This window comes from Peromyscus maniculatus, chromosome 5 (genome assembly GCF_049852395.1).
Source record: "Peromyscus maniculatus bairdii isolate BWxNUB_F1_BW_parent chromosome 5, HU_Pman_BW_mat_3.1, whole genome shotgun sequence".
NCBI classification, from domain to species: Eukaryota; Metazoa; Chordata; class Mammalia; order Rodentia; family Cricetidae; genus Peromyscus; species Peromyscus maniculatus.
The window spans coordinates 57,607,984-57,635,198 of NC_134856.1; the positions used below are offsets into that span (position 1 = coordinate 57,607,984).

General features: G+C 62.3%; 2 protein-coding genes and 2 non-coding genes across 13 annotated transcripts; 1 reads left to right on the forward strand and 3 right to left on the reverse strand.

The window, feature by feature from the left end:
- Window positions 1–2,511: 2,511 nt before the first annotated feature.
- LOC143273588 (5S ribosomal RNA) lies at window positions 2,512–2,630 on the reverse strand. The gene has a single exon (XR_013051770.1). It is a non-coding gene; the product is annotated as a 5S ribosomal RNA (ribosomal RNA).
- A 3,249-nt stretch (window positions 2,631–5,879) lies between these two features.
- On the reverse strand, window positions 5,880–5,998 carry LOC143273589 (5S ribosomal RNA). The gene has a single exon (XR_013051771.1). It is a non-coding gene; the product is annotated as a 5S ribosomal RNA (ribosomal RNA).
- A 2,873-nt stretch (window positions 5,999–8,871) lies between these two features.
- On the reverse strand, window positions 8,872–16,136 carry LOC102913112 (cytokine receptor-like factor 2). Of its 8 annotated transcripts, none has more exons than XM_076572288.1 (9): window positions 15,960–16,136; window positions 15,658–15,881; window positions 12,946–13,048; window positions 12,673–12,830; window positions 11,552–11,685; window positions 10,954–11,119; window positions 10,721–10,832; window positions 10,343–10,427; window positions 8,872–10,211 (listed from the first exon to the last, which is right to left on the reverse strand). In XM_076572288.1, the coding sequence occupies exons 2-9, from the start codon at window positions 15,731–15,733 to the stop codon at window positions 9,984–9,986; spliced, it is 1,062 nt and encodes a 353-aa protein (XP_076428403.1). In that variant the 5' UTR covers window positions 15,734–15,881; window positions 15,960–16,136; the 3' UTR covers window positions 8,872–9,983. The 8 variants fall into 8 exon arrangements, with proteins under 8 accessions (XP_076428403.1, XP_076428408.1, XP_076428402.1 ...); XM_076572293.1 differs by lacking the exons at window positions 15,658–15,881; window positions 15,960–16,136 and adding exons at window positions 14,639–14,744; window positions 15,032–15,062; XM_076572287.1 differs by lacking the exons at window positions 15,658–15,881; window positions 15,960–16,136 and adding exons at window positions 13,992–14,744; window positions 15,032–15,046.
- On the forward strand, window positions 15,048–26,687 carry LOC102910272 (granulocyte-macrophage colony-stimulating factor receptor subunit alpha-like). 3 transcript variants are annotated; one of them, XM_006987428.4, is made up of 14 exons: window positions 15,048–15,188; window positions 16,661–16,830; window positions 17,013–19,304; window positions 21,273–21,368; window positions 21,700–21,851; window positions 21,960–22,077; window positions 23,587–23,716; window positions 23,806–23,975; window positions 24,766–24,899; window positions 24,991–25,020; window positions 25,455–25,590; window positions 25,676–25,772; window positions 25,961–26,042; window positions 26,510–26,687. In XM_006987428.4, the coding sequence occupies exons 4-14, from the start codon at window positions 21,278–21,280 to the stop codon at window positions 26,552–26,554; spliced, it is 1,185 nt and encodes a 394-aa protein (XP_006987490.1). In that variant the 5' UTR covers window positions 15,048–15,188; window positions 16,661–16,830; window positions 17,013–19,304; window positions 21,273–21,277; the 3' UTR covers window positions 26,555–26,687. The 3 variants fall into 3 exon arrangements, with proteins under 3 accessions (XP_006987490.1, XP_015861448.1, XP_076428410.1); XM_016005962.3 differs by having other exon boundaries at window positions 21,276–21,368; XM_076572295.1 differs by lacking the exons at window positions 15,048–15,188; window positions 16,661–16,830 and having other exon boundaries at window positions 16,944–19,304.
- Window positions 26,688–27,215: the final 528 nt, after the last annotated feature.

Here is a 27,215-nt window from a genome sequence, read left to right on the forward strand (position 1 = left end):
GGACGGATGGGGTGCTCGCACCGACTGTCATCTCTCACCTTGGGGAACTGTCGGCTTCTCCTCCTCCTCCTCCTCCCCCGTTGCTCCTTCCTACTCCTCTTCCTCCTCTCCCCAGGAGACACAGACAGACACAGACAGACAGACACACACACAAACACACACACACACACACACACACGCATGCACAAACACACACGCGCACACACACACACATGCACGCCCATTCACACACCCTTCCCTACCTCCTGGATGGACCTTGGTTCCCTCTCTGGAACTTGGAATGCCAGCTCGTGGGCTCCAGGTTCTGCCCCCACCCCCGCCCCACCCCCACGGAGAACCCGTCCATCCATTCCTCCGTGGCAGAAGCCTCCCTCCCCGGGAAGCGGCGGGGGCGGCGGGGGCGGCGGCGGCGGCGGCGGCGGGGGCCGCGGCGGCGATGATGAGCCGCCCCGCTCAGCCCGCCCGCCCGGGAGAAGGGAGAATGTCTCGCTGGAAGGCGAGCAAGATGATCCTGCGCCCATGGGTCCCAGCGAACTTGGAACTTGGGTCTTGGCGCTCTGCGCGTGCACGGTGGGGGCAGAGGCGGGTCCCGTCCGGGCCAGGCGTCTCTTGGGCTATCTATCCTCGGTCCCACCCGGCCAGCGGGCCTCCTCCCACCTTGCCTGTGGAGAGGACTGTCCTCTGGAGAGTCCCGGACGAGGAAGGAAGCGTGTGTCTAGGCCCCAACTCCTCGGTTACATCTTCCCTTGCCAATGGATGAGACAGCTCGGGCAGGGCCCTGCAGCCACAAAGTCTGTCTGTCTGTCTGTCTGTCTGTCTTCACTGGATGGAGCGAGCACCCGTGCTCTAGCAAGGAGGGACGGCCGCACAGCCAAGCCAGAGCGTACAAAACCAGAGGCACAAACATGCGCACACTCGTGCACACATCCACACCCAGACACGGAGCCCGAGCCTCGCCACACACACATAAACGGGCAAGGATGTCCAGGGCAGGTTGGAACACGGGGCTCTTTGTCGCTCAGCTCCGTGGACGTTGGGGGTAGAGGCGGGTCACGGGGCCAGAATTCTCTTCCTGCCACCCGGCCACCCGGCCACCCGGCCACGCACCCATCCAAAGCTGCCTCCATCAAGGAAGAGCCAAGGGTCTGAGCGGGCGCGACGAAGGTCGCGCGGCTGGACCGGACTGTGTGCCGGGGGTCTGATGGCCTCTCAAACCCCAGCACGGACCCCTCCGCTCTGGGGGACCTGCTTCCGCGACAGACAGAGAATTCCCGAGAATTCCCGCACCGCCGGCGCCTCAGTGGGACAGCGCCTGACCTGTGACTTCCTCTTGCCCTGGGACCACTAGGTTCCAGGTCGGGCCCATCTTGGACCCGGGTGCTCTGCTCGGCCACCGCACTACTGACTGACTCCTCTACTGGCCTGCGCCCAGGCCTTGGCCCCTCGGGTCGGGCTCGGGAAGCAACCAACTGTGGCTCTCTGGCATCCCATCCCACCGGCGACACGCGCAGCCACACCCACGGACACGTCGCAGCCCCCTAGGGCACCGCTTCACGTGGACTCACACTCATGCACGCACACACGTAGACCTCCACACACACGCTCGCCCACACGGAAACACACTCGGCATGTGTGCCCCCGCACACGCACGCACGCACGCAAGCACGCACGCGCACACACACAGACACCCACGCACGAGCCAGGGTGCCTGCAGGCACAGAGGCCCGCGTGCGTGTGCGCCCGCAGGAACACACACACACACACACACACACACACACACACATACACGTGCGTGAGATACCCCCCCCCCAACACACAAAACATTCAATGATGCAGGAATGAGGCTACACAGGCACACAGGATGACAATGCGGCCGACCTGAACACACACACACACACACACACACACACACACACACACGGGCCTACTCACCTATGCACGCACCCAAAGTTAACACACTCAGGGAGGCAGGAAGGCAGGCAGGCAGGCCCGTAGGCACGCCCCTGGGCACCACCACCCTATCCCGTGGGGGCTCCTAGTGGGGGAGGTGGGCGTGGTGGAGGGCTCGGGTGGGAGCCTGGTTCCTCTGGGACTGCTTCCAAGCGGTGGGCTGTGTGGAGGTGGTGGGCGGATCTGTCCCCCCACCCCATCCCCGTGCCGGGACCCGGAGTGTCCTCCTCCCAGACCCCCGCCTGTGGAGCCAGGCAGGCAGCCAGGTGCGATGGAGCCCCGGTTGTTGGAGGGCAAGGCTAGCCTGGGCTGCCTGTCAGGCGAGACCTGCCTCTCTCATGTGAATCTTAGCTTCTTCTGGGGTCCTGGGATCCCCACTCGGGTGTTTCCCCCGGTGGGTTGGCAGCGTGCCTGAGGGCTGCGATGGCCGGGCGAATTGGCAGCCTTGCGGGCGAAGGGGAGGGGGAGGGGGAGGCGGAGGGGTCCCGGGGCCCGCCCCATGGGGGCCCGCGGCCGCAAAGGGCCTGCCTTTCAAAGGCCAAAAGGGGCAAAGGCAAAAAAAGCCTACAGCACCCGGTATTCCCAGGCGGTCTCCCATCCAAGTACTAACCAGGCCCGACCCTGCTTAGCTTCCGAGATCAGACGAGATCGGGCGCGTTCAGGGTGGTATGGCCGTAGACGACGGCGCCCGGTCCGCGGAGCCTCAAGAGCCTCACCTCCGCCGCTGCCCTCAGCAGCTCACCCACCCACCCGCCGCCCCGGAGCCCGGCTCGCGCCCCACCCTGAACGCGACGGCACGCCAGCGAGGCCCTCCTCAGCCCTCTGCCCGCGTCCGTGGCCCGTGGTCCGTGGCCCGCAGCGGGGGCCCAGGGCCGGCAGTGGCCAGCGTTTCCCCGGGACCTTCTCCTCTCCCGGTCCTGCTTCATCGGCCGGCGGCACTCTCCCACCGGGCACACCCGGCGGGTCCCTGGCACCTTGGCTCGCCCGCAAGCCTGCTCCTCCCTCTCCCTGGGCCTCGGGCCGGTCCGGTGTGCACGCGCCCGCACCTCCCGCTCCCCCGCTCGGCTTTCCACGGCTGCGGGCGCTGAAGCCTCAGGACCTTCTTCCTTCCAGGGCAGGGGCTGCCTTGGCTCCGCGACTCGCCCCACCCGTTGCCAGGTAGCCAGCCCCTGGTCTTTGGGGCAGGCAGGTTGGAGCCCTCCTCTGACCTGCAGGCCATTTCTGTGCCTTTGGGGGTCCTGGTGGGGAGGTGGAGGTGGGGGGGTGGGGAGTGGGGGTGAGGGTGGCAGGAGGGGTTCGTGGCCCTGCCCGGGCTGCGCTCTGCCACTTTCTTTCCTGGCTTCCCGGGGAGGGGAGGTGCCCAGGGAGGCGCAGGCAAGGCGGCCGGATCCTTCGGGTGGGTCATCCACCCGTCCAGACAGGGTGCTCACCCTCCTGACGGTGCTGCCCCGAGGTGGTGCCTGGACGGATGGGGTGCTCGCACCGACGGTCATCTCTCACCTTGGGGAACTGTCGGCTTCTCCTCCTCCTCCTCCTCCTCCTCCCCCGTTGCTCCTTTTTACTCCTCTTCCTCCTCTCCCCAGGAGACACAGACAGACAGACACACATACACACACACACACACACACACACGCATGCACAAACACACACGCGCACACACACACACATGCACGCCCATTCACACACCCTTCCCTACCTCCTGGATGGACCTTGGTTCCCTCTCTGGAACTTGGAATGCCAGCTCGTGGGCTCCAGGTTCTGCCCCCACCCCCGCCCCACCCCCACGGAGAACCCGTCCATCCATTCCTCCGTGGCAGAAGCCTCCCTCCCCGGGAAGCGGCGGCGGCGATGATGAGCCGCCCCGCTCAGCCCGCCCGGGAGAAGGGAGAATGTCTCGCTGGAAGGCGCGCAAGATGCTCCTGCGCCCATGGGTCCCAGCGAACTTGGAACTTGGGTCTTGGCGCTCTGCGCGTGCACGGTGGGGGGAGAGGCAGGTCCCGCCCGGGCCAGGCGTCTCTTGGGCTATCTATCCTCGGTCCCACCCGGCCAGCGGGCCTCCTCCCACCTTGCCTGTGGAGAGGACTGTCCTCTGGAGAGTCCCGGACTAGGAAGGAAGCGCGTGTCTAGGCCCCAACTCCTCGGGAACATCTTCCCTTGCCAATGGATGAGACAGCTCGGGCAGGGCCCTGCAGCCACAAAGTCTGTCTGTCTGTCTGTCTTCACTGGATGGAGCGAGCACCCGTGCTCTAGCAAGGAGGGACGGCCGCACAGCCAAGCCAGAGCGTACAAAACCAGAGGCACAAACATGCGCACACTCGTGCACACATCCACACCCAGACACGGAGCCCGAGCCTCGCCACACACACATAAACGGGCAAGGATGTCCAGGGCAGGTTGGAACACGGGGCTCTTTGTCGCTCAGCTCCGTGGTCGTTGGGGGTAGAGGCAGGTCACGGGGCCAGAATTCTCTTACTGCCTCCCGGCCACGCGGCCACCCGGCCACGAACCCATCCAAAACTGCCTCCATCACGGAAGAGCGGGCACGACCTTCTCGCGGATGGACCGGACTGTGTGCCGGGGGTCTGATGGCCTCTCAAACCCCAGCACTGACCCCTCCGCTCTGGGGGACCTGCTTCCGCGACAGACAGACAGAGAATTCCGGCACCGCCGCCACCGCCTCCGACGCTGGCGCCTTAGTGGGACAGCGCCTGACCCGTGACTTCCTCTTACCCTGGGACCACTGGGTTCCAGGTCGGGCCCATCTTGGACCCGGGTGCTCTGCTCGGCCACCGCACTACTGACTGACTCCTCTACTGGCCTGCGCCCAGGCCTTGGCCTCTCGGGTCGGGCTCGGGAAGCAACCAACTGTGGCTCTCTGGCATCCCATCCCACCGGCCACACGCGCAGACACACCCACGGACACGTCGCAGCCCCCCAGGACACCGCTTCACGTGGACTCACACTCATGCATGCACACACGTAGACCTCCACACACACGCTCGCCCACACGGAAACACACTCGGGCATGTGTGCCCCCGCACACGCATGCACGCACGCACGCACGCACGCACGCACGCGCACACACACAGACACCCACGCACGAGCCAGGGTGCCTGCAGGCACAGAGGCCCGCGTGCGTGTGCGCCCGCAGGAACACACACACACACACACACACACACACACACACACACGTGCGTGAGACCCCCCCCCAACACAAAAAACATGCAAGGATGCAGGAATGAGGCTACACAGGCACACAAGATGACAATGCGGCCGACCGGAACACACACACACACACACACACACACACACACACACGCACACACGCAGACCCACACGGGCCTACTCACCTATGCACGCACCCAAAGTTAACACACTCAGGGAGGCAGGAAGGCAGGCAGGCAGGCCCGTAGGCACGCCCCTGGGCACCACCACCCCATCCCGTGGGGGCTCCTAGTGGGGGAGGTGGGGGTGGTGGAGGGCTCGGGTGGGAGCCTGGTTCCTCTGGGACGGCTTCCAAGGGGTGGGGTGTGTGGAGGTGGTGGGCGGATCTGTCCCCCCACCCCATCCCCGTGCCGGGACCCGGAGTGTCCTCCTCCCAGACCCCCGCCTGTGGAGCCAGGCAGGCAGCCAGGTGCGATGGAGCCCCGGTTGTTGGAGGGCAAGGCTAGCCTGGGCTGCCTGTCAGGCGAGACCTGCCTCTCTCATGTGAATCTTAGCTTCTTCTGGGGTCCTGGGATCCCCACTCGGGTGTTTCCCCCGGTGGGTTGGCAGCGTGCCTGAGGGCTGCGATGGCCGGGCGAATTGGCAGCCTTGCGGGCGAAGGGGAGGGGGAGGGGGAGGCGGAGGGGTCCCGGGGCCCGCCCCATGGGGGCCCGCGGCCGCAAAGGGCCTGCCTTTCAAAGGCCAAAAGGGGCAAAGGCAAAAAAAGCCTACAGCACCCGGTATTCCCAGGCGGTCTCCCATCCAAGTACTAACCAGGCCCGACCCTGCTTAGCTTCCGAGATCAGACGAGATCGGGCGCGTTCAGGGTGGTATGGCCGTAGACGACGGCAACCGGCCCGCGGAGCCTCAAGAGCCTGGCCGCCGCTGCCCTCAGCAGCTCACCCACCCACCCGCCGCCCCTGAGCCCGGCTCGCGCCCCACCCTCAACGCGACGGCACGCCAGCGAGGCCCTCCTCAGCCCTCTGCCCGCGTCCGTGGCCCGTGGTCCGTGGCCCGCAGCGGGGGCCCAGGGCCGGCAGTGGCCAGCGTTTCCCCGGGACCTTCTCCTCTCCCGGTCCTGCTTCATCGGCCGGACGCACTCTCCCACCGGGCACACCCGGCGGGCCCCTGGCACCTTGGCTGGCTTGCAAGCCTGCTCCTCCCTCTCCCTGGGCCTCGGGCCGGTCCGGTGTGCACGCGCCCGCACCTCCCGCTCCCCCGCTCGGCTTTCCACGGCTGCGGGCGCTGAAGCCTCAGGACCTTCTTCCTTCCAGGGCAGGGGCTGCCTTGGCTCCGCGACTCGCCCCACCCGTTGCCAGGGTAGCCAGCCCCTGGTCTTTGTGCCAAGCAGGTTGGAGCTCTCCTCTGACCTGCAGGCCATTTCTGTGCCTTTGGGGGTCCTGGTGGGTAGGTGGAGGTGGGGGGTGGGGAGTGGGGGTGAGGGTGGGAGGAGGGGTTCGTGGCCCTGCCCGGGCTGCGCTCTGCCACTTTCTTTCCTGGCTTCCCGGGGAGGGGAGGTGCCCAGGGAGGCGCAGGCAAGGCGGCCGGATCCTTCGGGTGGGTCATCCACCCGTCCAGACAGGGTGCTCACCCTCCTGACGGTGCTGCCCCGAGGTGGTGCCTGGACGGATGGGGTGCTCGCACCGACTGTCATCTCTCACCTTGGGGAACTGTCGGCTTCTCCTCCTCCTCCTCCCCCGTTGCTCCTTCCTACTCCTCTTCCTCCTCTCCCCAGGAGACACAGACAGACACAGACAGACAGACAGACACACATACACACACACACACACACACACACGCATGCACAAACACACACGCACACACACACACATGCATGCCCATTCACACACCCTTCCCTACCTCCTGGGTGGACCTTGGTTCCCTCTCTGGAACTTGGAACGCCAGCTCGTGGGCTCCAGGTTCTGCCCCCACCCCCACCCCACCCCCACGGAGAACCCGTCCATCCATTCCTCCGTGGCAGAAGCCTCCCTCCCCGGGAAGCGGCGGGGGCGGCGGCGGCGGCGGCGGCTGCGGCGGCGTTGATGATGAGCCACCCCGCTCAGCCCGCCCGCCCGGGATTAGGGAGAATGTCTCGCTGGAAGGCGCGCAAGATGTTCCTGCGCCCATGGGTCCCAGCGAACTTGGAACTTGGGTCTTGGCGCTCTGCGCGTGCACGGTGGGGGCAGAGGCAGGTCCCGTCCGGGCCAGGGGTCTCTTGGGCTATCTATCCTCGGTCCCACCCGGCCAGCGGGCCTCCTCCCACCTTGCCTGTGGAGAGGACTGTCCTCTGGAGAGTCCCGGACTAGGAAGGAAGCGCGTGTCTAGGCCCCAACTCCTCGGTTACATCTTCCCTTGCCAATGGATGAGACAGCTCCAGCAGGGCCCTGCAGCCACCAAGTCTGTCTGTCTGTCTGTCTTCACTGGATGGAGCGAGCACCCGTGCTCTAGCAAGGAGGGACGGCCGCACAGCCAAGCCAGAGCCTACAAAACCAGAGGCACAAACATGCGCACACTCGTGCACACATCCACACCCAGACACGGAGCCCGAGCCTAGCCACACACACATAAACGGGCAAGGATGTCCAGGGCAGGTTGGAACACGGGTCTCTTTGGCGCTCAGCTCCGTGGACGGTGGGGGTAGAGGCGGGTCACGGGGCCAGAATTCTCTCACTGCCACAGGGCCACCCGGCCACCCGGCCACGCACCCATCCAAAGCTGTCTCCATCAAGGAAGAGCCAAGGGTCTGAGCGGGCGCGACGAAGGTCGCGCGGCTGGACCGGACTGTGTGCCGGGGGTCTGATGGCCTCTCAAACCCCAGCACGGACCCCTCCGCTCTGGGGGACCTGCTTCCGCGACAGACAGAGAATTCTGGCACCGGCACCGCCGCCGCCGCCGGCGCCTTAGTGGGACAGCGCCTGACCCGAGACTTCCTCTTGAAGACCCTGGGACCACTAGGTTCCAGGTCGGGCCCATCTTGGACCCCGGTGCTGTGCTCGGCCACCGCACTACTGACTGACTCCTCTACTGGCCTGCGCCCAGGCCTTGGCCTCTCGGGTCGGGCTCGGGAAGCAACCAACTGTGGCTCTCTGGCATCCCATCCCACCGGCGACACGCGCAGCCACACATAAGGACAGGTCGCAGCCCCGCAGGCCAAAACTTCACGTGGAGTCACACTCTTGCGCGCCCAAGTGCAACAAGCACTTAGTGGGGCCTCCATTTACATGCCATCCCATAGGGCAACACTGTTCAGTAAGAGTTCCTGCCTATAGAGACACATCCTCACTCATGCTTGAATGAGCTTTTATTGTTCAGGCCCTCTCGTGGGTGACCACACACACACCCATACAAGCACCTTATAGCCCTCCCTCAAACATGCAATGATATATGTATGCGGCTACACAGGCAAACATGCTCACAATTCGGGGTGCATGAACACATGCAGACTCTTATGTACTTACTCACTTATGCACATTCCCAAAGTTAACACCCTCAGGCAGTCAGGCAGACCCACAGGTTCGCCTGTGAGCACACACTGCCCATGCCAGCGACTCTCATAGCCACAACCACCAGCATGTCCCAGCGCTGGAGAGCACCACTGTATGTGGATTCACACTCATGTACGTTCACACACTATGGCCACACAGAGGTGTGGTTTCTCGAGCCAGAATGAAGATGTGCCAGAGTGGGGGTTGTTGACTGAGTGACACTTGTATCATCTGACTTTGATTTTTTAGTATGGAAATTGACCCTACAGAAATACAGGAAGTGAGTCTTTGGAGCATCTGTACTCATATATTTGTAGGTGTGTTTTAAATATTTTAAAATGTGTGTAATTTCATAGGTCACATCTAGATTATTGACTCCTGAAATACATAATGCTTGATTCTGAATACTCCTGAGCGTAGTTCTGAATGCTGAGTACTTTAACGGGAGTTCTGGATTCCGGTAAAGGAGAGAAATGATCCTGTGTCTCTATAGTCCAGGTTATTTTGCTGAATTCTGAGTACTCTTTAGGGGCCCATGGATTTTATTAAACTGCTGCTACGGATGTGTTCCTAGTGCTTGATGCTGAGTACTCCACAGGTTGGTACTGCATGTTGCATACTCCAGTATGTGGTATTGAGTTTGGAATACTCCTAAGGAGCCCTACTGTGGCCCTTTGAAGTCCTGGAGGGTCATGTGATCACACCTTTGTTGTCTCCTGAATCCTGTTCTCAGTTTGGTCTGTTCCCTACTGGGCATGCGTCAGAGTGTTTTTTTTTTTTTGCCCCTGAGTGTTGTCACCCCAGCCATGAACCTGCCATGTTCAGGAGGACTGGATCTCTGGTCTCCTCACAGTCCCAAATATTGATTGGTGGGTCGGGAACATTGTTGGTGGGCCAATAGAAGGGTTGTTGGAGTATCTCAAGGGGATGATTGACAAGAGGGCTGTAGGATTGTCCTGCCAGATGATTGACAGACAGGCTTTGGCACCTCCTGAGGGATGATTGACTGGAGGGCTGTGGGCATGTCCTGAGGGATGATTGACTGGAGGGCTGTGGGCATGTCCTGAGGGATGATTGACTGGAGGGCTGTGGGCATGTCCTGAGGGATAATTGACAGGGGGTGTGGGCATGTCCTGAGTGATGATCGACAGGAGGGCAGTGGGCATGTCCTGAGGGATGATTGACAGGAGGGCTGTGGGCATGTCCTGAGGGATGATTGACAGGAGGGCTGTGGGCACGTCCTGATGATTGACAGGGGGTGTGGGCGGGAAATGATGGATGACTGACACCATGGACACTCACCTTGGCTGTGACACTATCACAGTGCCCAAGGTCACGCCAGGGTCACAAGGTCATATAGGCATCGCTGTCCATCATGAAAGTGACCCCGCCCATAGACACCAGGTCTCCGCCCCTCAAGCCCTCCCGTGGAAGGCCAGGAATCCCAGCATCCTTGTCCCATTCAGGCTCCTCCCCCTTCCCGTGGTGCTCCAGGACCAGTGCCTCCTCTGTGGGATCACAGACTTCTGGCTTGGCCATCAGGGTCACATGCTGTGTGTCATTGATCCACTCCTGGGAACGCAAAGGATCATGGCATCAGGGGCGGGCCGCAGTGACACCTGTTAGCCCAGGAAGGGGAAGTCGGGAGCGAGTGGAGGCTCATGGGAGGGGTGAACAGGAGGATCATGGGGGTTGGCGATCACCTGGAAGTCGCCGCCGTGCTTCTCAAACAGCCCGGGGAAGCTGCCCTTGGGGTCGGGCACACAGGGCATCAGCACGTTCTTGACCCTGCAAGGGCGGGGCGGAGGTGGGGGCAGGGCTGACGTCACGCAGGGTGGCCGTGAGGGTCTCTCACTGGCGCACAGTGTGCGGTGCGCAACCCAGACAGGTCAGGGAAGGGGAACTGAGGCAGAGGGATGACCGTGAGTCACACCCAGGGGGGACCGTGGGTCTGCGTGTGACCAGCCCCGCCCTCCCCCGGCCCCACGCCCTCCCCAGCCCCGCGCCCTCCCCCAGCCCCGCGCCCTCCCCCAGCCCCGCGCCCTCCCCCAGCCCCGCGCCCTCCCCAGCCCCGCCCCGACCTCCGCAGCCTCCACAGGGACAGCAGCAGCAGCAGCGATGTCAGCAGGGTCAGGATGCTGCATGCAGCCAGGAGCTTCGGGAAAGCCGGGGCAGGCGGCTCCTGGCAGGACTCTGGGGCGGGGCAGAGGGGTCGCATGGCCCACGAGGAGAGCCATGATTGCCCGACGTCAGTCACCCACCGCCCGTCGGTCACCTGCCCCGGGACTCCCGACCCGCCCTCCCGCGGAGTCACCTGCGCGCCCCGCGGCTCGCCAGTGCGTCACGGGGGTCCAGTCGCTGGGGTGCGTCTCATGGCCGTACATGGACTCCTCCGTGGTGACCCGGGCCCGGAAGTCGTAGCAGCGCCGGAGGTCGACTCCGGCCACTGTGACGTTACATGTGTTCTTGGTGGACGAGGTCTGTGGACGGGTCATGGGACGGTGCTGTGACTCAGTCTCCCTCACAGACCGTGCCCAGGGCAGCGGGCTCAGGAGAGCACCTGTCCCGGGAATAGGACCCGACCTGGAAGCAGGGGTGGCGGGGTCAGGGCCTCGGGGTCGGAACCCAGACGGTGGGTCACACGAAGGAGCACGGAGGCGGGGCATGAGAACGGGTGTGACCAAGAGTGATGGGCGGTGACTGACAGGTGGGCGGAGAATGACAGAGGGGTGCTGATTGATGGGCGGTGACTGACAGGTGGGCGGAGAATGATGGAGGGGTGCTGATTGATGGGCGGGTGATTGACAGGACGCAGCGTGAGCAGTAGCTATGCTGGTGATGATTGACAGGTGACTGACTGATGATTGACAGGGGACTCCCGGGCAGGCGGGGATCCCGGTGACGTCACGCACCTCCCAGGCGGGGTCCCCGGCTCCTCGGTGCTGGACTTCGTAGAACAGGCCGCCGTAGGGGAGGTTGGGACACGTGACCCGGACGGAGTCCTCCCGCCAATGGAAGGTCATGTTCCCTGGGGGCCGGGGCTTCACTGCGGGAGGGGGGGGCTGTCAGTCACTGACGGTGGAGGCGTCAGGGCGGAGGCTGGGGGACCCTGGGTCAGGGACCCGGGTCAGGGCCACTGCAGTCAGGGCCACTGCAGTCAGGGACCCGGGTCAGGGCCACTGCAGTCAGGACCACCGCAGTCAGGACCACTGCAGTCAGGGCCACTGCAGTCAGGGCCACTGCGGTCAGGACCACTGCAGTCAGGGCCACTGCAGTCAGGGTCAACGCGGTCAGGGCCACTGCGGTCAGGGCCACTGCGGTCAGGGCCCCGGGTCAGGGCCACCGCAGTCAGGGCCACCGCAGTCAAGGCCCCTGCAGTCAGGGCCACTGCAGTCAGGACCACTGCAGTCAGTGCCACTGCGGTCAGGGCCACCGCAGTCAGGATCACCACGGTCAGGACCACTGCAGTCAGTGCCACTGCAGTCAGGACCACCGCGGTCAGGGTCACCGCAGTCAGGACCACCGCGGTCAGGACCACTGCAGTCAGGACCACCGCGGTCAGGACCACCGCGGTCAGGACCACCGCGGTCAGGGCCACTGCAGTCAGGACCACTGTAGTCAGGGTCACTGCAGTCAGGACCACTGCAGTCAGGGTCACTGCAGTCAGGACCACTGCAGTCAGGGTCACTGCAGTCAGGACCACTGCAGTCAGGACCACTGCAGTCAGGACCACCGCGGTCAGGGCCACTGAAGTCAGGACCACTGCAGTCAGGACCACTGCAGTCAGGACCACTGCAGTCAGGGTCACTGCAGTCAGGACCACCGCGGTCAGGGCCACTGCAGTCAGGACCACTGCAGTCAGGGTCACTGCAGTCAGGACCACTGCAGTCAGGGTCACTGCAGTCAGGACCACTGCAGTCAGGGCCCCGGGTCAGGGCCACTGTCTGACCCCGCGTGACCCCTGTGCATCTCCGCACCCCACGCCCGGTGCCACGCTTCCGTGCAGGCCCCGCGCCCCGCACCCGGGACTCACGGAAGGCTGTGGCCAGTCGCTTCTGGGTGTAGACCAGCACCTTGCCCTTCCGGATGTGGACCTCCAGTCGGGCTCGGCGGGCGGGGAACACGCACCCGGAAGTGACTCCCGCGGACAGGACGTACCGGGGGCAGTGCTGCAGGGGATCCAGGTTGTAGCTGCGGGAGCAGGGCATCATGGGAGGAGAGTGGGGGACCACGGGAGGGGCGGGGATGACCATGGGAGGGGAGGGGGTATCATGGGCAGAGAGTATCATGGGAGGCAGCCGCTCACCGGAAGTCTAAGCTCATGTTGGCCCCCACATGGTAGGCGGGATCCCACGTGACCTCCATGGTGTCCAGGTTGAAACAGATGATGCTGACCCGGAAGTCATCACCTGGGGGCATGTGACCAGTGACGTCAGAGGCCACAGAGCATCCCGCACTCTATCCACTGAGTCACCAGTGCAGGGAAGAAGGGCCAGATAAAGAAACCCACCCTGGCCCCGAACCCAGGGCCAGTGAGAGAAGCACATCCTGAACCCAGGGCCAGTGAGAGAAACACACCCTGAACCCAGGGCCAGTGAGAGAAACACACCCTGAACCCAGGGCCAGTGAGAGAAACACACCCTGAACCCAGGGCCAGTGAGAGAAACACACCCTGAACCCAGGGCCAGTGAGAAACACACCCTGAACCCAGGGCCAGTGAGAGAAGCACACCCTGAACCCAGGGCCAGTGAGAAACACACCCTCAACCCAGGGCCAGTGAGAGAAGCACACCCTGAACCCAGGGCCAGTGAGAAGCACACCCTGAACCCAGGGCCAGTGAGAAACACACCCTGAACCCAGGGCCAGTGAGAAACACACCCTGAACCCAGGGCCAGTGAGAGAAACACACCCTGAACCCAGGGCCAGTGAGAGAAGCACACCCTGAACCCAGGGCCAGTGAGAGAAGCACACCCTGAACCCAGGGCCAGTGAGAGAAGCACACCCTGAACCCAGGGCCAGTGAGAAACACACCCTGAACCCAGGGCCAGTGAGAAGCACACCCTGAACCCAGGGCCAGTGAGAAGCACACCCTGAACCCAGGGCCAGTGAGAGAAACACACCCTGAACCCAGGGCCAGTGAGAAACACACCCTGAACCCAGGGCCAGTGAGAAACACACCCTGAACCCAGGGCCAGTGAGAAACACACCCTGAACCCAGTGAGAGAAACACACCCTGAACCCAGGGCCAGTGAGAGACACACCCTGAACCCAGGGCCAGTGAGAGACACACCCTGAACCCAGGGCCAGTGAGAGAAACACACCCTGAACCCAGGGCCAGTGAGAGAAACACACCCTGAACCCAGGGCCATCTCTGCCTCTGACCAAGGACACCGACCGATCCCGAGCAGGATCCCTTCTCCCCGAGAAGCCCGTCTGCCTGTCCGTGCGGGCTGCGCTTCCCCACCCCGGCAGGGGCCGCCGCTCGCCTGGGCGCAGAGGGACTGAGCGGGACCGAGCGGGACCGAGGGGGACCGGGCAGGACCGAGGGGGACCGGGCAGGACCGAGGGGGACTGAGGGGGACCGAGGGGGACGGAGCGGGACCGAGGGGGACTGAGGGGGACCGAGGGGGACCGGGCGGGACCGAGCGGGACCGAGGGGGACCGAGGGGGACCGGGCAGGACCGAGGGGGACCGGGCGGGAACAGCCGCACTCCCCGCAGACCGGCAGGGCCTCCATCCTGCAGGCTTCCCCTGGAGCGGACCGAAGCTGAGGACGAGAAGCCGCCCAGAGCCGGGCTGGGAAGCCCTCGGGGTGGAGCAAAGCTCCAGGAGAGGAGCGGGGTTGCCACATCCTGTGGGAGCCGCTTCCGTCCCCGGGGCCCCGGCTGCGGGTGTCACCCGGCTCCAGACAGCGGGCACCGCTCCTCCGGAGCCGGAACACCCACCGAGTCCCCAGCACTCTCCCCACTGTGCACCCAGCACTCTACCGACCGACTCACAAGCATTCGCCTGTCACTCTGAGGCCCCTGGGGGCGGGACTTCCCGTGTCCGGAAACGTCTGACCTTTTACTGTGGAGTTTCCAGGAATCTATCTATTCTGGAAATCTGTGACGGGGAGAGGGGTACTGAGCCCCGGCAGTACTGTGCCCACAGGGTACCGAGCCCCCGCAGGGCTGAGTCGGGAGAGCAGTGAGCCCGGGAGAGGACTGAGCCCCGAGAGTAGTCCGTCAGCCGCGGGAGGACTGAGCCCCGAGAGTACTCAGCCGCGGGAGGACTGAGCCCCGAGAGAACCCAGCACCCGGGTGACCCAGCGAGAAGGAAGGACCGTCGGCCACGCCAGAGCATGCGCGGAACACCCCACCACCCCGGCCCCGTCAGTGACCCCGGCCCACCTAACGTTCCCCCCTACCCCCTCCCGCAGCCGGAAGCGGAACCGGCCGGTGTCGGAGAAATGCGCGAGGGGGCGGGCCCGGCGGTGACACCAGCCGCCAGGGCGGAAGCTGACCCGAGACCAGGGGACTGAGAACGCGCGGCTCCGCCCACGTCGGGGTGAGTGACCGGACCACGTGGTCTCGGGGGCGGGTTCTGGGCCGCGGCAAGTGCTGAAAGCAGTCTGTCCGCAGAACTGGGGTCTGTTCAACCGAGCTACAAGCACTCTGTCCGCTCAACTGTGGTCTATTCAACCGAGCTATAAGCACCCTGCCAACTCAGCCACAGACACCCTATACTGACCGCAGCACCCTATGTACTGAGCTGCAAACACAGTGTGTACTGAGGTGCACAGTACGTACTGAGCTTCAAGCACCCTATGTAGTGAGCCGCAGGCACCCTATATGTACCGAGCCACAAGCACCCTGCCGCAGCCCACCTTCCGACAGGCATTCACATACGGGCCTGTGCAGATGAGCTGCCGTCCCAGCGCCCCCCCGCGACCCCCGCGACCCCCGGGGACACCGCGTGGGTCGCCGCCAACCACGTGACCCCGGCGTCCCCACCCCCCACCCCCACCCCCGCTCACCCGCGCTCTCCTCCCACGAGCTCCGTGGGAGCTGCAGCAGGAGGATGACCGCGACGGACCAGGTCGGGACGCTCATGGCGGCGGGTCGGACGGACGGACTCGGGGACGCACGGACGGACGGACACCCGGTGGCGCGCGTCTGCCCCGAACCCCGGGGCTGCTTCTCATTTGGGGAAGTCGCGGCGGCGGCGGCGGGGGCGGCGGAAGCTGCGCTGACGGACGAGCTGATGGACGATAACGGACTGAGTAATCGATCGCCGCGCGATAACCGCGGCGGGGTGGGGAGCGGAGGGGGGACGGACCGACGGACGGACCGACGGACGGACGGACGCACGGACGGACTCGGCCAGGCCCGGGTCCCCGGGCTCCCACGCGCTCGCCGCGGGCACCGACTCCGGGGTGAGCGCCCGCGCGGCGTCGGACAGGACCCCGCCGCGGCGGCCCCGTCCACGCCCCCGCACGCCCGGGCGGGGTGTGGGGAACCCGGGCGCGGGGGATTTCGGAAAAAAGGGGAAGTGGGGAGAAGGGGAAGGAGCGCGTTCCTCCTCCGGAGGAAGGGCGGGGGCGGGGGCGGACGGTCGGGTGCTCGCCACTCCGGGAGTGGGTGCTGGTGACTCGGTGAGTGGGTGCTGGTGACTCGGTGAGTGGGTGCTCGTGACACGGTTGGTAGGGAGGGTGCTTGTGGCCCGGTGAGTGCTGGTGACTGGTTTTATGGAGTGCTTGTGGCTCAGTTGGTGAGTGCTGGTGACTGTTTGAGTGGGTACTTGTAACTTGCTGACTGTGGTGCCTGCCAAGCTCAGTCGCTGGGGTGCTGAGGGCTGAGTGACAAGGGTGCTGGCTGCTCAGTGGATGCAGAGATGACAGATGGGTGATTGGCAGGCAGAGCGTATGTGGGTGTGTCCTGAGGGATGATTGGCGGAGTGGATGGAGGGGCGGGGCCAGTCGTGGAGCCTGTGGGTGACTCAGTGATGATGTCACTCATGCTGGCTGGTCTCGACCCCAGAGCATCGTGGGACCTCATGACGTCACATGGGAGGGAGACACAAGCCACTGAGTCCTGATGTCTCCGAGAACCCGAGTGGCCCTGTGGACGGCGCTGGACCGAGGGATGGCGTCATCGGAAGTGCTCATGCCCCCACCCCAGAACAAGAGGGCACCTCATGACGTCACCAGGTGTCTGTGAGGGGGGCCTGAAGGGCCGGGGGGGGGGTCTGGGCCGGAAGTGGGGTGACTTCAGAAGTGCCATGTGACTGGCAGCTGGCACAGAGCATCCTGGGGGACAGAGCTGCCATTTCCCACTGCTGCACGCATCACCCCGCCCCGTCGGTGATTGACAGCTGTTGCTTGTGGTCCAGGATGTCAATCATCTGGACCTGGGCGGCGGACGGCAGGAGGTTGATGGACAGGTGTGGGCGCTGCGATTTCCCGCACTGCGCCTTCCGGCCTGGACTGTGCCACGTGAGTGGGGCCCTCAGGGACACGGGTCAGCACCCACTTCCGAGTCACAGGTCAACGTGTCCCCCCACTTTGACGCCCGCACAGCATCATGGGACGCAGTGATGGAGGCCTCGACGGTCAGACGCAGCCCTGTACCAGAAGTGGCCGAAAGGACCGGCTCCGTGGTGTGAGCCGGGCGGTGATGACATCACTGGCGGTGATGACCTCCCGGAGGATGTCGGGAACTCATTGCATCATGGGGGCGGGATGGGCACACGTTGAGGGCCCGGGACAGCCGGGAACCTCAAGTTACCTGCAAGCCTGCCTGCCCGGGTAGGGGCGGGACCTGGGCGGAGGGAGTGGAGGCCCATGGGATGCCGCTGGCCTGGTGGGCGTGGCCACCGTCAGGTTCCCCAGGTGTCACGTGTCTCGTGCCACTTGTCCCTCCCTCCCATGATGCTTCACTCTCACCCTGGTAGAGACCCCGTGGTGTCCTGATGCTGTTGTCACACTCTGACGTTGGCACTTGGTCTCCAGTGATGTCATCACTTCCCACAGTCAGCACCCCTGGGTGTCACACTGAGAGCCCCCGAACGTCACACTGCGCTCCCCTGAACGTCACACTGCGTGTCCCCGAACGTCACACTGCGCTCCCCTGAACGTCACACTGCGTGTCCCTGAATGTCACACTGTGTGCCCTGAACGTCACACTGCGCTCCCCTGAACGTCACACTGCGTGCCCCCGAACGTCACACTGTGCTCCCCTGAACGTCACACTGCGTGCCCTGAACGTCACACTGCGAGCCCTGAACCCCTGAACGTCACACTGCGAGCCCTGAACCCCTGAACGTCACACTGCATGCCCTGAACCCCTGAACGTCACACTGCATGCCCTGAACCCCTGAACGTCACACTGTGCTCCCCTGAACGTCACACTGCGTGCCCCTGAACCCCTGAACGTCACACTGCGTGCCCCTGGGTGTCACACTGCGCTCCCCTGAACGTCACACTGCGAGCCCCTGGGTGTCACACTGCGTGCCCCTGAACGTCACACTGCGAGCCCTGAACGTCACACTGCGTGCCCCTGAACGTCACACTGCGTGCCCTGAACGTCACACTGCGCTCCCCTGGACGTCACACTGTGCTCCCCTGGACGTCACACTGCGAGCCCCTGGATGTCACACTGCGCGCCCCTGGACGTCACACTGCGAGCCCCTGGACGTCATACTGCGAGCCCTGAACGTCACACTGCGAGCCCCTGAACGTCACACTGTGCTCCCCTGAACGTCACACTGCGTGCCCCTGAACGTCACACTGCGAGCCCTGAACGTCACACTGTGCTCCCCTGAACGTCACACTGCGTGCCCTGAACGTCACACTGCGTGCCCCTGAACGTCACACTGTGCTCCCCTGAACGTCACACTGCGCTCCCCTGAACGTCACACTGCGAGCCCCTGGGTGTCACACTGCGTGCCCCTGAACGTCACACTGCGAGCCCTGAACGTCACACTGCGTGCCCCTGAACGTCACACTGCGTGCCCTGAACGTCACACTGCGCTCCCCTGGACGTCACACTGTGCTCCCCTGGACGTCACACTGCGAGCCCCTGGATGTCACACTGCGCGCCCCTGGACGTCACACTGCGAGCCCCTGGACGTCACACTGCGAGCCCTGAACGTCACACTGCGAGCCCCTGAACGTCACACTGTGCTCCCCTGAACGTCACACTGCGTGCCCCTGAACGTCACACTGCGAGCCCTGAACGTCACACTGTGCTCCCCTGAACGTCACACTGCGAGCCCCTGGAGCCCCTGGACCCCACCGTGCACTCCCTCCCTCCCCCCACCAATCCTTCATCAATAGTCAATCAACCAACACCGGGCCCCGCCCACCTCTCCCAGGAGTCCCCAAGGCTGGCTTCTGCCTGTGTCCTGGATCCAGGTGTCAATCACCCAGGAGGGCAGGGCCCCGGGCTCCTGCTGTCATTCAGCCTGTCAATCACCGCGCCTGTTCCTTCCCCTCTAGGTTTCCCAACCTGCAGATGAGGAAGCTGGGAGGGAGTCGGGACAGACCGAGGGACAGACAGCCGTGCAGAGGGCCCTGCGGGCCTCCCACCTCCCCACCACGGCTCAGGGCTGCTCACCCCTGAGCCTGGGCAGGAGCACCGGGCGCGGGCCGTCATTGTGGGCAATCCCCTGCCGTCAGTGTCGGTAAGTCCACTTCCTCCAGGCTTCCCGTGCTGAACTGGGGCGTGGTCCGCGTAGACTGGGGTTAAGGTGGGGGTCCTGGCCTGGTGACCGGAAGTGACCCTGGTGGGACTTCTGGTAGGTCTGGGGTCTGCTTCTCGAGGTCATCCTGGGGAGGGGTGGTGCCTGGTGACATCAGGAGGGTTGCATTAACATCACCGCTGTGATCCCAACCCTGGGGGGGGGGACGGCGGAGGGGGGGAGCGCAGGGGCATCTGGGAGATTTCTAGAATCTCCCAATGGGCTACTGAGGAGGGGGCAGGCTGACCTACTGTGTACACTGGCTGGAAGTGACCTCCATCCCCAGGTTATGGGTTCAAAAACAGAAAAAGAAAAGGCGGAGGGTCCGGCTGGGGAGAAGGCTCAGAGGTTAAGAGCACTGGCTGCTCTTCCGGGGGTCCTGAGTTCGAGTCCCAGCACTCACATGACGGCTCACAGCCACCTGTAATGAAATCTGGCGCCCTCCTGGTGTACAGGACACACATGAAGACACAATGTTGTATACATAATAAATAAATCTCTTAAAAAAAAGGTGGAGGGTCCAAGACTCCAGTGGCTGGGGTCAAGGGGCAGGGGCTGAGACCGGAAGTGGGGAGACAGGGACCTCCCTCCCCGTCATCCCCCCACCTCCTCCAGATTGAAAGTGACCCCGCCCCTGGGGCACTGTGGGTTGATGTCCAGCGCCCTTCCTGGAACTCACTTGGTAGCCCAGGCTGGCCTCTGACTCACAGAGACCCGCCTGGCTCTGCCTCCCGAGTGCTGGGATTAAAGGCGTGCACCACCACCGCCCGGTTTACTGCATGGGGGTGTAGGGGTGGGTGACGAACTTCCTGGGGACCCCCCCATCCCCTTCATGGAGAGTCTTCTTGGGTCTCCCTAACTAATTAGAAGTCCCAGGGCCTCTCAGCCGCCTTCAGGGAAGAGATGGATGATGGATCCTGGGAGTTGGGGAGGGGGAGGGCGGGGTAATGGGGGAGACGTGGGCGGGGTCCAGATGATGCAGAAAATGAAGAAATAAAATAAATCTGGAGACCTGAGGGTGTTGGGCGAGCGTCCCCAGCATGCACTGGGGTGCTGTTGGGTATTTGTTTGCCCACCAGGATCTTTGCATATGGAAGGCTCTGCGGCTGCCTCCGCAGCCCCCCCCCCATCATTCGCTGTACATTTCAGAAAAAACAATTTCCATGAGTCACCCGCTGCAGGGAGCCCGGGGCAGAAAGAGGAAGTCTGTCCTGACAGGGAGGGGGAGCGAGTGGGGCTAAGTCAGACTGCAACCCGCAGGACCCAGCCGATGATACGAAATTTCCGGCCTGTGACGTCAGGGCTGAGGAAGCTGAGGCAGGAGGATGCCTAAGAGTGTGTGTGCACATTCAGACCACACGTGCAAAGACCCACACACACACACAATAAACAAGTAAACAGTAATGGTAAATAAATGACACTCCTGGCCTGTGATGCAGGGCTGAGGGAGCTGAGGCAGGAGGATAGCTGGGAGTGCGGAGGCGGGGGAGGGGGGGGAGTGAGAGAGGGATGAGGAGGAAACCCCTGTCACCAGGGTGTGCGTACATAGTGGGTCCACGTCAGGGGACTTCCTGCCACAGTGGGGATGCAGGGAACACAGCAGGGGCAAGGGGCGGGGCCAGTGATGTCCACTCCCCCTTCTGGGTGACTGACAGGTAACTTCACAGACACGCCCGCTCATCCACTTGACTGACAGATGAAGTTACAGACAAACCCAGCCATGCCATGTGACTTTACGGACACTCCCCATCCTCTGTGGCGGGATGACATCACCCGAGTGACAGATGACGTCACAGACACGCCTGCCCATCCCGTGTAACTCAGGGGATGAGTTGACTTGACTGGCGGGATGGCACCACAGGCTCCCGACTCACAGGACGTTGCTATGGAAATGCCTCTGTCTCTCCACAGCAGCCATGCCTACGCCGCGTGCGGCCTCGCTGTGCCGGGCCCTACTGTGTGCTGCTCTGCTCCAGGCTTCCGGCTCCAGGGCACAGGAGCTTCCAGGTGAGTGTGCGACCCCAGATGTCCCTGGTCCCCCGACACACACCTGGTGTGGTTCCTCGGTGACTCAGTTTCCCCATGACGCATCAACACACGTGAGGAGACATCAGCCTGTCCACACCGAGATGATTGACAGATCTAGACAGGAAGTAGGGGTCCCCGGTTCCTCTTCCCCATTGTGCACGATGACATCACTGCATCCTCCCGCATTTCCTGGGGTCCCGGCAGCTATTGTTGGAACAATGCTGGAAGTGATGTCACTTATCCCTAGGGGGGCGGGTCCAAAGTCACAGGTGGGCGGGTCAGGTCAGAGGCCGCCTTACATATACTCCAGCACTGACTCGCGGGGGAGCCTCGGTGCTGAACGTGACCTTTGACCCCGGGACCTGGACCCTGACCTGGAGCTGCGGAGAGCACGTCACCGTGAAGTCATGCACTGCAACTTTCACCAAGAGTAACGGGAGACTGGGGCGCCTGAAGATCCTGGTCTGTGGTGGGGGGCAGGGTCTGCTGGGGGTCGGGACCAGGGGCAGGCGCGGGGCGGGCATCAGGGGGTCTTCTAATGACGTCACAACCCCTGCCCATCTCCCCCAGGACCCTGTGTGCCACTGCCAATTCAAACCCCTGGCCCTTCACCTTGGGGTCACGCTGGAGGTCAACGCAACTGTTAATCACACGCCTGTGCTTGAGAAGCTGAGATACGTCAACAGAGGTGGGGGGAGGGGGAAGGGGTACGGGGGAGGGGTGGCAGGGGGCCTGGTGCTTGTCAGTCATCATGGGGCCCAGGGGTGGGACGTGGTGCTTGTCAATCACAGAGCCCGTCAATCATAATGACTTTCCATCATGGCATTGGTCACCGCATCCTCATCACTCTCAGGGTGCTGGGGGCTGAGTGGACACGAGTGCTGAGCTCTGTTACTCTGTGCCAGCCCCATCCACAGTGGAAGTAGTTCCTGGTCACTTGGTTAAGGGAGGCCAGGCCTGAGAGACAGACAGGGAGAGATGATTGGACAATCGATAGATGGATGTGTAATCAGCTCATAGACGATCAGTATATGATCAATAGACAGGTGATAGTCGAGTGACTGACCGGGGAGCAGGAGACAGGAAGTGACGTCTGAGAACAGGTGATAGACCCGGTGTGGACTGGTCAGACTGGATGGCTGACATGTGTGCTGACGTCACCACACCCCCGAGGGAAAGATGTCGAGGTTGATGATGAACTTCCGGGGTAAAGATGACATTTAAGGTTGAAAATCCACTTCCGGGTTCATGATGGACTTCCAGGATGATGATAGCCTGTGAGATAAATGTTGAACTTCCAGGTTGATAGTGATTTCTAGGCTATGTAAAGCTGTATTAGGATTTTCCCAGGGGCCTCCCCTGAGACAATCCTTCCCAGAGTCCTGGAGAAGATACTATGTCCACCATGGGGTTATCTAGGGGAAAAAAATGTATGTAAACCAGTTTCTTATGTCTGTTTACTTTATTTCTCTATAACAAACTTAAGTCTACACAGCTTCAGTTCTGTCCTGACATTCAGTTCCTCTTTGTCCCTTCTTTTTCTGTCCTCTCATAGCCCTAATAATAACTAAGCTCTTATGCTCTCGATCTCATCTTCGTCCTCTTTTCCTTCGTCCTCCATCTATCCTTCCTCTCCTACTCTCCTGATCTGATTCAAATCCACCTACAGTCTGCAGAACTTTTCCTTGCTCCTTACTCTTCCACCCAAGCCAGTCTGCCTTACCATCTACAGAAACTCTGCCTTCCTCTCTTCTCTCTGGCCAGACCAGGAATTCTGCTTCAGTCTTTACTGCAGCTGGTTATGCAAAAAAACTCTTTTGTCTTCAGTCAGTAGCTCTGGCATGCTACCTGAAGGAAAGGGATGGTCTGAGCTTCATTTGCACAAGAAACAAAGCTATGCATCTGTGGTCTGCTTGTCTCCAAGGCTCTATAGGGGTGTTACCTAGTAGATCAGCAGTAAGCCTGAGAAGTTTATACTGTTTACCATAGGGCCTAGTAGTATATGAGCACACAAAAAATTCATAGCAGAAGACAGGTGATTATTAAAAGCTGAATAACACCAAATATTCCCTGATAAATGGCTTCCCTCTAGAAAGATTCCTTGACCTTTCTAGGTATAGCTGTATTATGTACAGCTGAATCTCTATAATATATTCTTGTGGCCACAGCCCCCTGATGTCACTTTTTCCTTATGCAGGTGCAGAGGGGTCGGCAGCACAGAACCTCACATGCTTCATCCACGATGCGCGTGCAATGACGTGTACCTGGGGGGTGGGGCCCGCGGCGCCTAGGGACACCCAGTACTTCCTGCACATTCGGAACACCACGTGAGCACCGATGTCAAAGCATGCTGATGGGCGGGGAGAGGGGGCATGGCCTGGGGCCCAGGCTGACTATTATGGGCTGTCCCCCAAAGGGGTCACATGCTGATGGCATGCCCTGCCTACCTGGGTGATCATGTGCACACGGGCTGCCGCCTGGAGGATCTGACTCTGCTGACACAACATGTGCACGTGACTGTGACCGGATCCAGCCGGACGTGTGACATCATGCTCTATGACATCACGCTGAACACCAAGCTCATAGGTGTGTGATGTCAGGGTGACAGACAGTATGAGGGGGCGCGACACAGGGTTGAGTGACAGATGTGAGGGGGAGGGACATAGGAGTGATTGACAGCAGAGTGTGAGGGGGCTGGACATGGCAGTGGGTGGGTGGATGAATGACAGGAGAGTGTAAGGGGGCGGGACATGGTGTGGGAGCCCACAACTGACTCAGTTTCCCAGTTTGAATCTGAAGTCTATTCTGAGTCAAACTGGGAAACTGAGTCAGTTGTGGGCTCCCACACCATGGGGATGAGTGACAGGTGTGTTTGGTAGGGACTCGAGGTACATGACAGGTGTGAGAGGGCGGGACATGGGTGAGTGACAGGCGTGAGGGGGTGGATGACGGGTGACAGTTGTGAGAGGGCAGGAAACAGGTGTAAGTGACAGGTGTGTGTGGGGGAGATGGGGATGAGTGACAGGTGTGTGTGGGGGAGATGGGGATGAGTGACAGGTGTGTGTGGGGGAGATGGGGATGAGTGACAGGTGTGTGGGGGAGATGGGGATGAGTGACAGGTGTGTGGGGGAGATGGGGATGAGTGACAGGTGTGTGGGGAAGGGACAGGTGTGAGTGACAGGTGTGGGGGGGAGATGAGGATGAGTGACAGGTATGAGTGACGGGTGTGAGTGACAGGCGTGAGTGACAGTTGTGAGGAGGCGGATCACTGGGGTGAGTGACAGGTGATCACAGAAGCCTGCCGGTAAAGGTCATGTCACTTCCAGTAGGCGGGACATGTTCCTGTCACTCCTTCCTGACCCCGCCCTCCCCTCAGAGCGTCTCAGCCCCCCGTGGAACATCTCCGTGGCCTGTAACTCCTCCCACTGCGTGGTCACATGGTCCCAGCCACGGACGTGGAGTCACATGAGTTTCTTGGACTTCCGGTATGAGGTGGACATCCAGAGACAGGTGTGCGCCCCGGGGCAGCATGGGAAATGGGGCATGGGGCCTCCCGCCCTCTCCAGTCTGGGAACCCACTTCCAGTTCCGGTCTCTCCTAGAACGCAGACCCCGGAAGTGCCAACCCTAAGGTGAGATGGCCCCGCTGACCCCTGTTGCTGGAGGGCTTCTCTCCAGGTTCCCCAAGCCCCGCAGTCCCACAATCCACTTATAAAATAATCACTCAGACGCTTGTATCACTTATAAACTGTATGGCCGTGGCAGGCTTCTTGTTAACTGTTCTTATATCTTAAATTAACCCATTTTTATAAATCTATAGCTTGCCACGTGGCTGGTGGCTTACCGGCGTCTTTACATGCTCTTCTCCTGGCGGTGGCTGCAGTGTCTCTCCCTCCTTCTTCCTGTTTCCCCAATTCTCCTCTCTCCTTGTCCCGCCTATACTTCCTGTCTGGTCACTGGCCATCAGTGTTTTATTTATATAGAGCGATATCCACAGCTGACCCCGGCCCGCGGCCCCCTCCTCGTCCCGGGGTCACACGCAGGCCCCCACCCCCGTCCCCCACAGGTGTGCATCTCCAGTGAGGCGGAAAACAGATACGAGTTCCCGAGCCCCGTGCCCAGGCCGGGTCACGTGGTCAGCGTGCGTGCCGGGGACGTGCGCAGCGCCCGCTGGAGCGCGTGGAGCCCCGGCGTGGCCTTCGGTGAGCGCATGCGCGCGCGTCCACCCTTCCTGAGACACTGCCCTTGACCCCGGCCATCTCCGGTCTAAGCCCCTCCCACTCGCAGGCTCTGAGGACCCCGGGGTCCCCACGCTGCACGTGTACCTGACGGTGGTGACTGTGACCCTACTGTGCGGCCTGGGCCTCGGGCTGGCGTGCAAGAGGTAAGCAGAGGCCGGGGCATGACCACGATGGCGCCTGTGGACACGTGACTGGTGATGGATGGGCGAGGGGGCGGGTCTAAGGGGCATGAGTGATGGGCGAGACGCCCAGCGTGCCCTGCTTACTCCTGCCTGACCTTAAAGTTCCAAGTCAACCTCTGACCCCTGACCTCTGACCCCTGACTCCGTAGGTTCATCAGGATCCAGGAACTTTTCCCCCAGATCCCGGAAATCAAGGACAAAATCACCGATGATGACAGAGTCAACCCGGAGGTCAGAGGTTACGCCTGCGGGGTGGGGGTGGGGGAGGCTGGCGCTCCTGTCATTCAAATGTTGGACACGCCCACAGCCGTGCCCACTCGGGAAACCCTGAGTTCCCTCCCTGCTGGACTCAGGATGACCCCCAGTGACCCCAGTTGACCCCCATGAACCCTGTTGACCTCCTCTGACTCCCACTGACTCTGGTTAACCCCAGTTGACCCTGCTAACCCCTATGGACCCGGTTGACCCCTGCTGACCCCAGTTGACCCCAGCTGACCTTCATTGCCCCCCACTGACCCCTTTTAATCTCTCTGACTCGATTTGACCCCAACTGACCTCCACAACCCCAGTTGACCCCCCTGACCCTGGGTGACCCACACTGACCCTGGTTGACCCCAGCTGACTGCCCCTGACCCCTTTTACCCTGGTTGACCCCCTGACCCCGGCTGACCCCTAGCCCCGCCCTCTGCTCCCCCCAGACCCTCAGGAAGGACTTACTGCTGCAGACCGAGGAGGCCGACTAGGCTGTGACGTCAGCAGGAAGTTCTGCCCACACTGCAGGAACACGTGGGCAGCGCCACCACACCCGGAAGTAGTTTTGAATCTAGAGCTGTTTTTCTCTCGTTTGTGGCTTTATTAAATCAGAAATTAACGTCAGCATGACGTCACTGTCACGTGTCGGGCCTGCGGCCTGTGAGGGGCACAGTTGGGACGGGAGGGGCTGACCAGGATGTCATGTGCGCGACATGAGGGTGTCTTTTGTGATGTCACCACGTCAGTCACCTGGGGTGGGCGTGTCTGTGATGTCATCCTGTCAGTCACCTTGGTGGGCGTGTCTGTGAGGTCATCCTGTCACCTGGGTCTGGGTGTGTCTGTGACATCATACACTCCCATGATTCCAAGCGAGACAGGGGGATGACTCAGAGCTCACAGCCCGGGCAAGCTGGACACCCGGGGGCCTCCCAGGAAGGGTCCCCGGGGGTCATGTGACCCACTCAGTCCGGCTGGCTAGGGGGTTGATTGACAGCAGAAAGGGAAGCTGAGGCCATGGGCAGCAGGTGATTGACAGGTGGCTCTGGACTTCTGGTCTGGGCCAGCAAGGCCGGATGTGACGGAGTGTGGGGCACCAGGCCTGTTGGACCCACGGAGCTTGGCGGGCCAGTGGGGCCAGTGAGACCCAGTAGG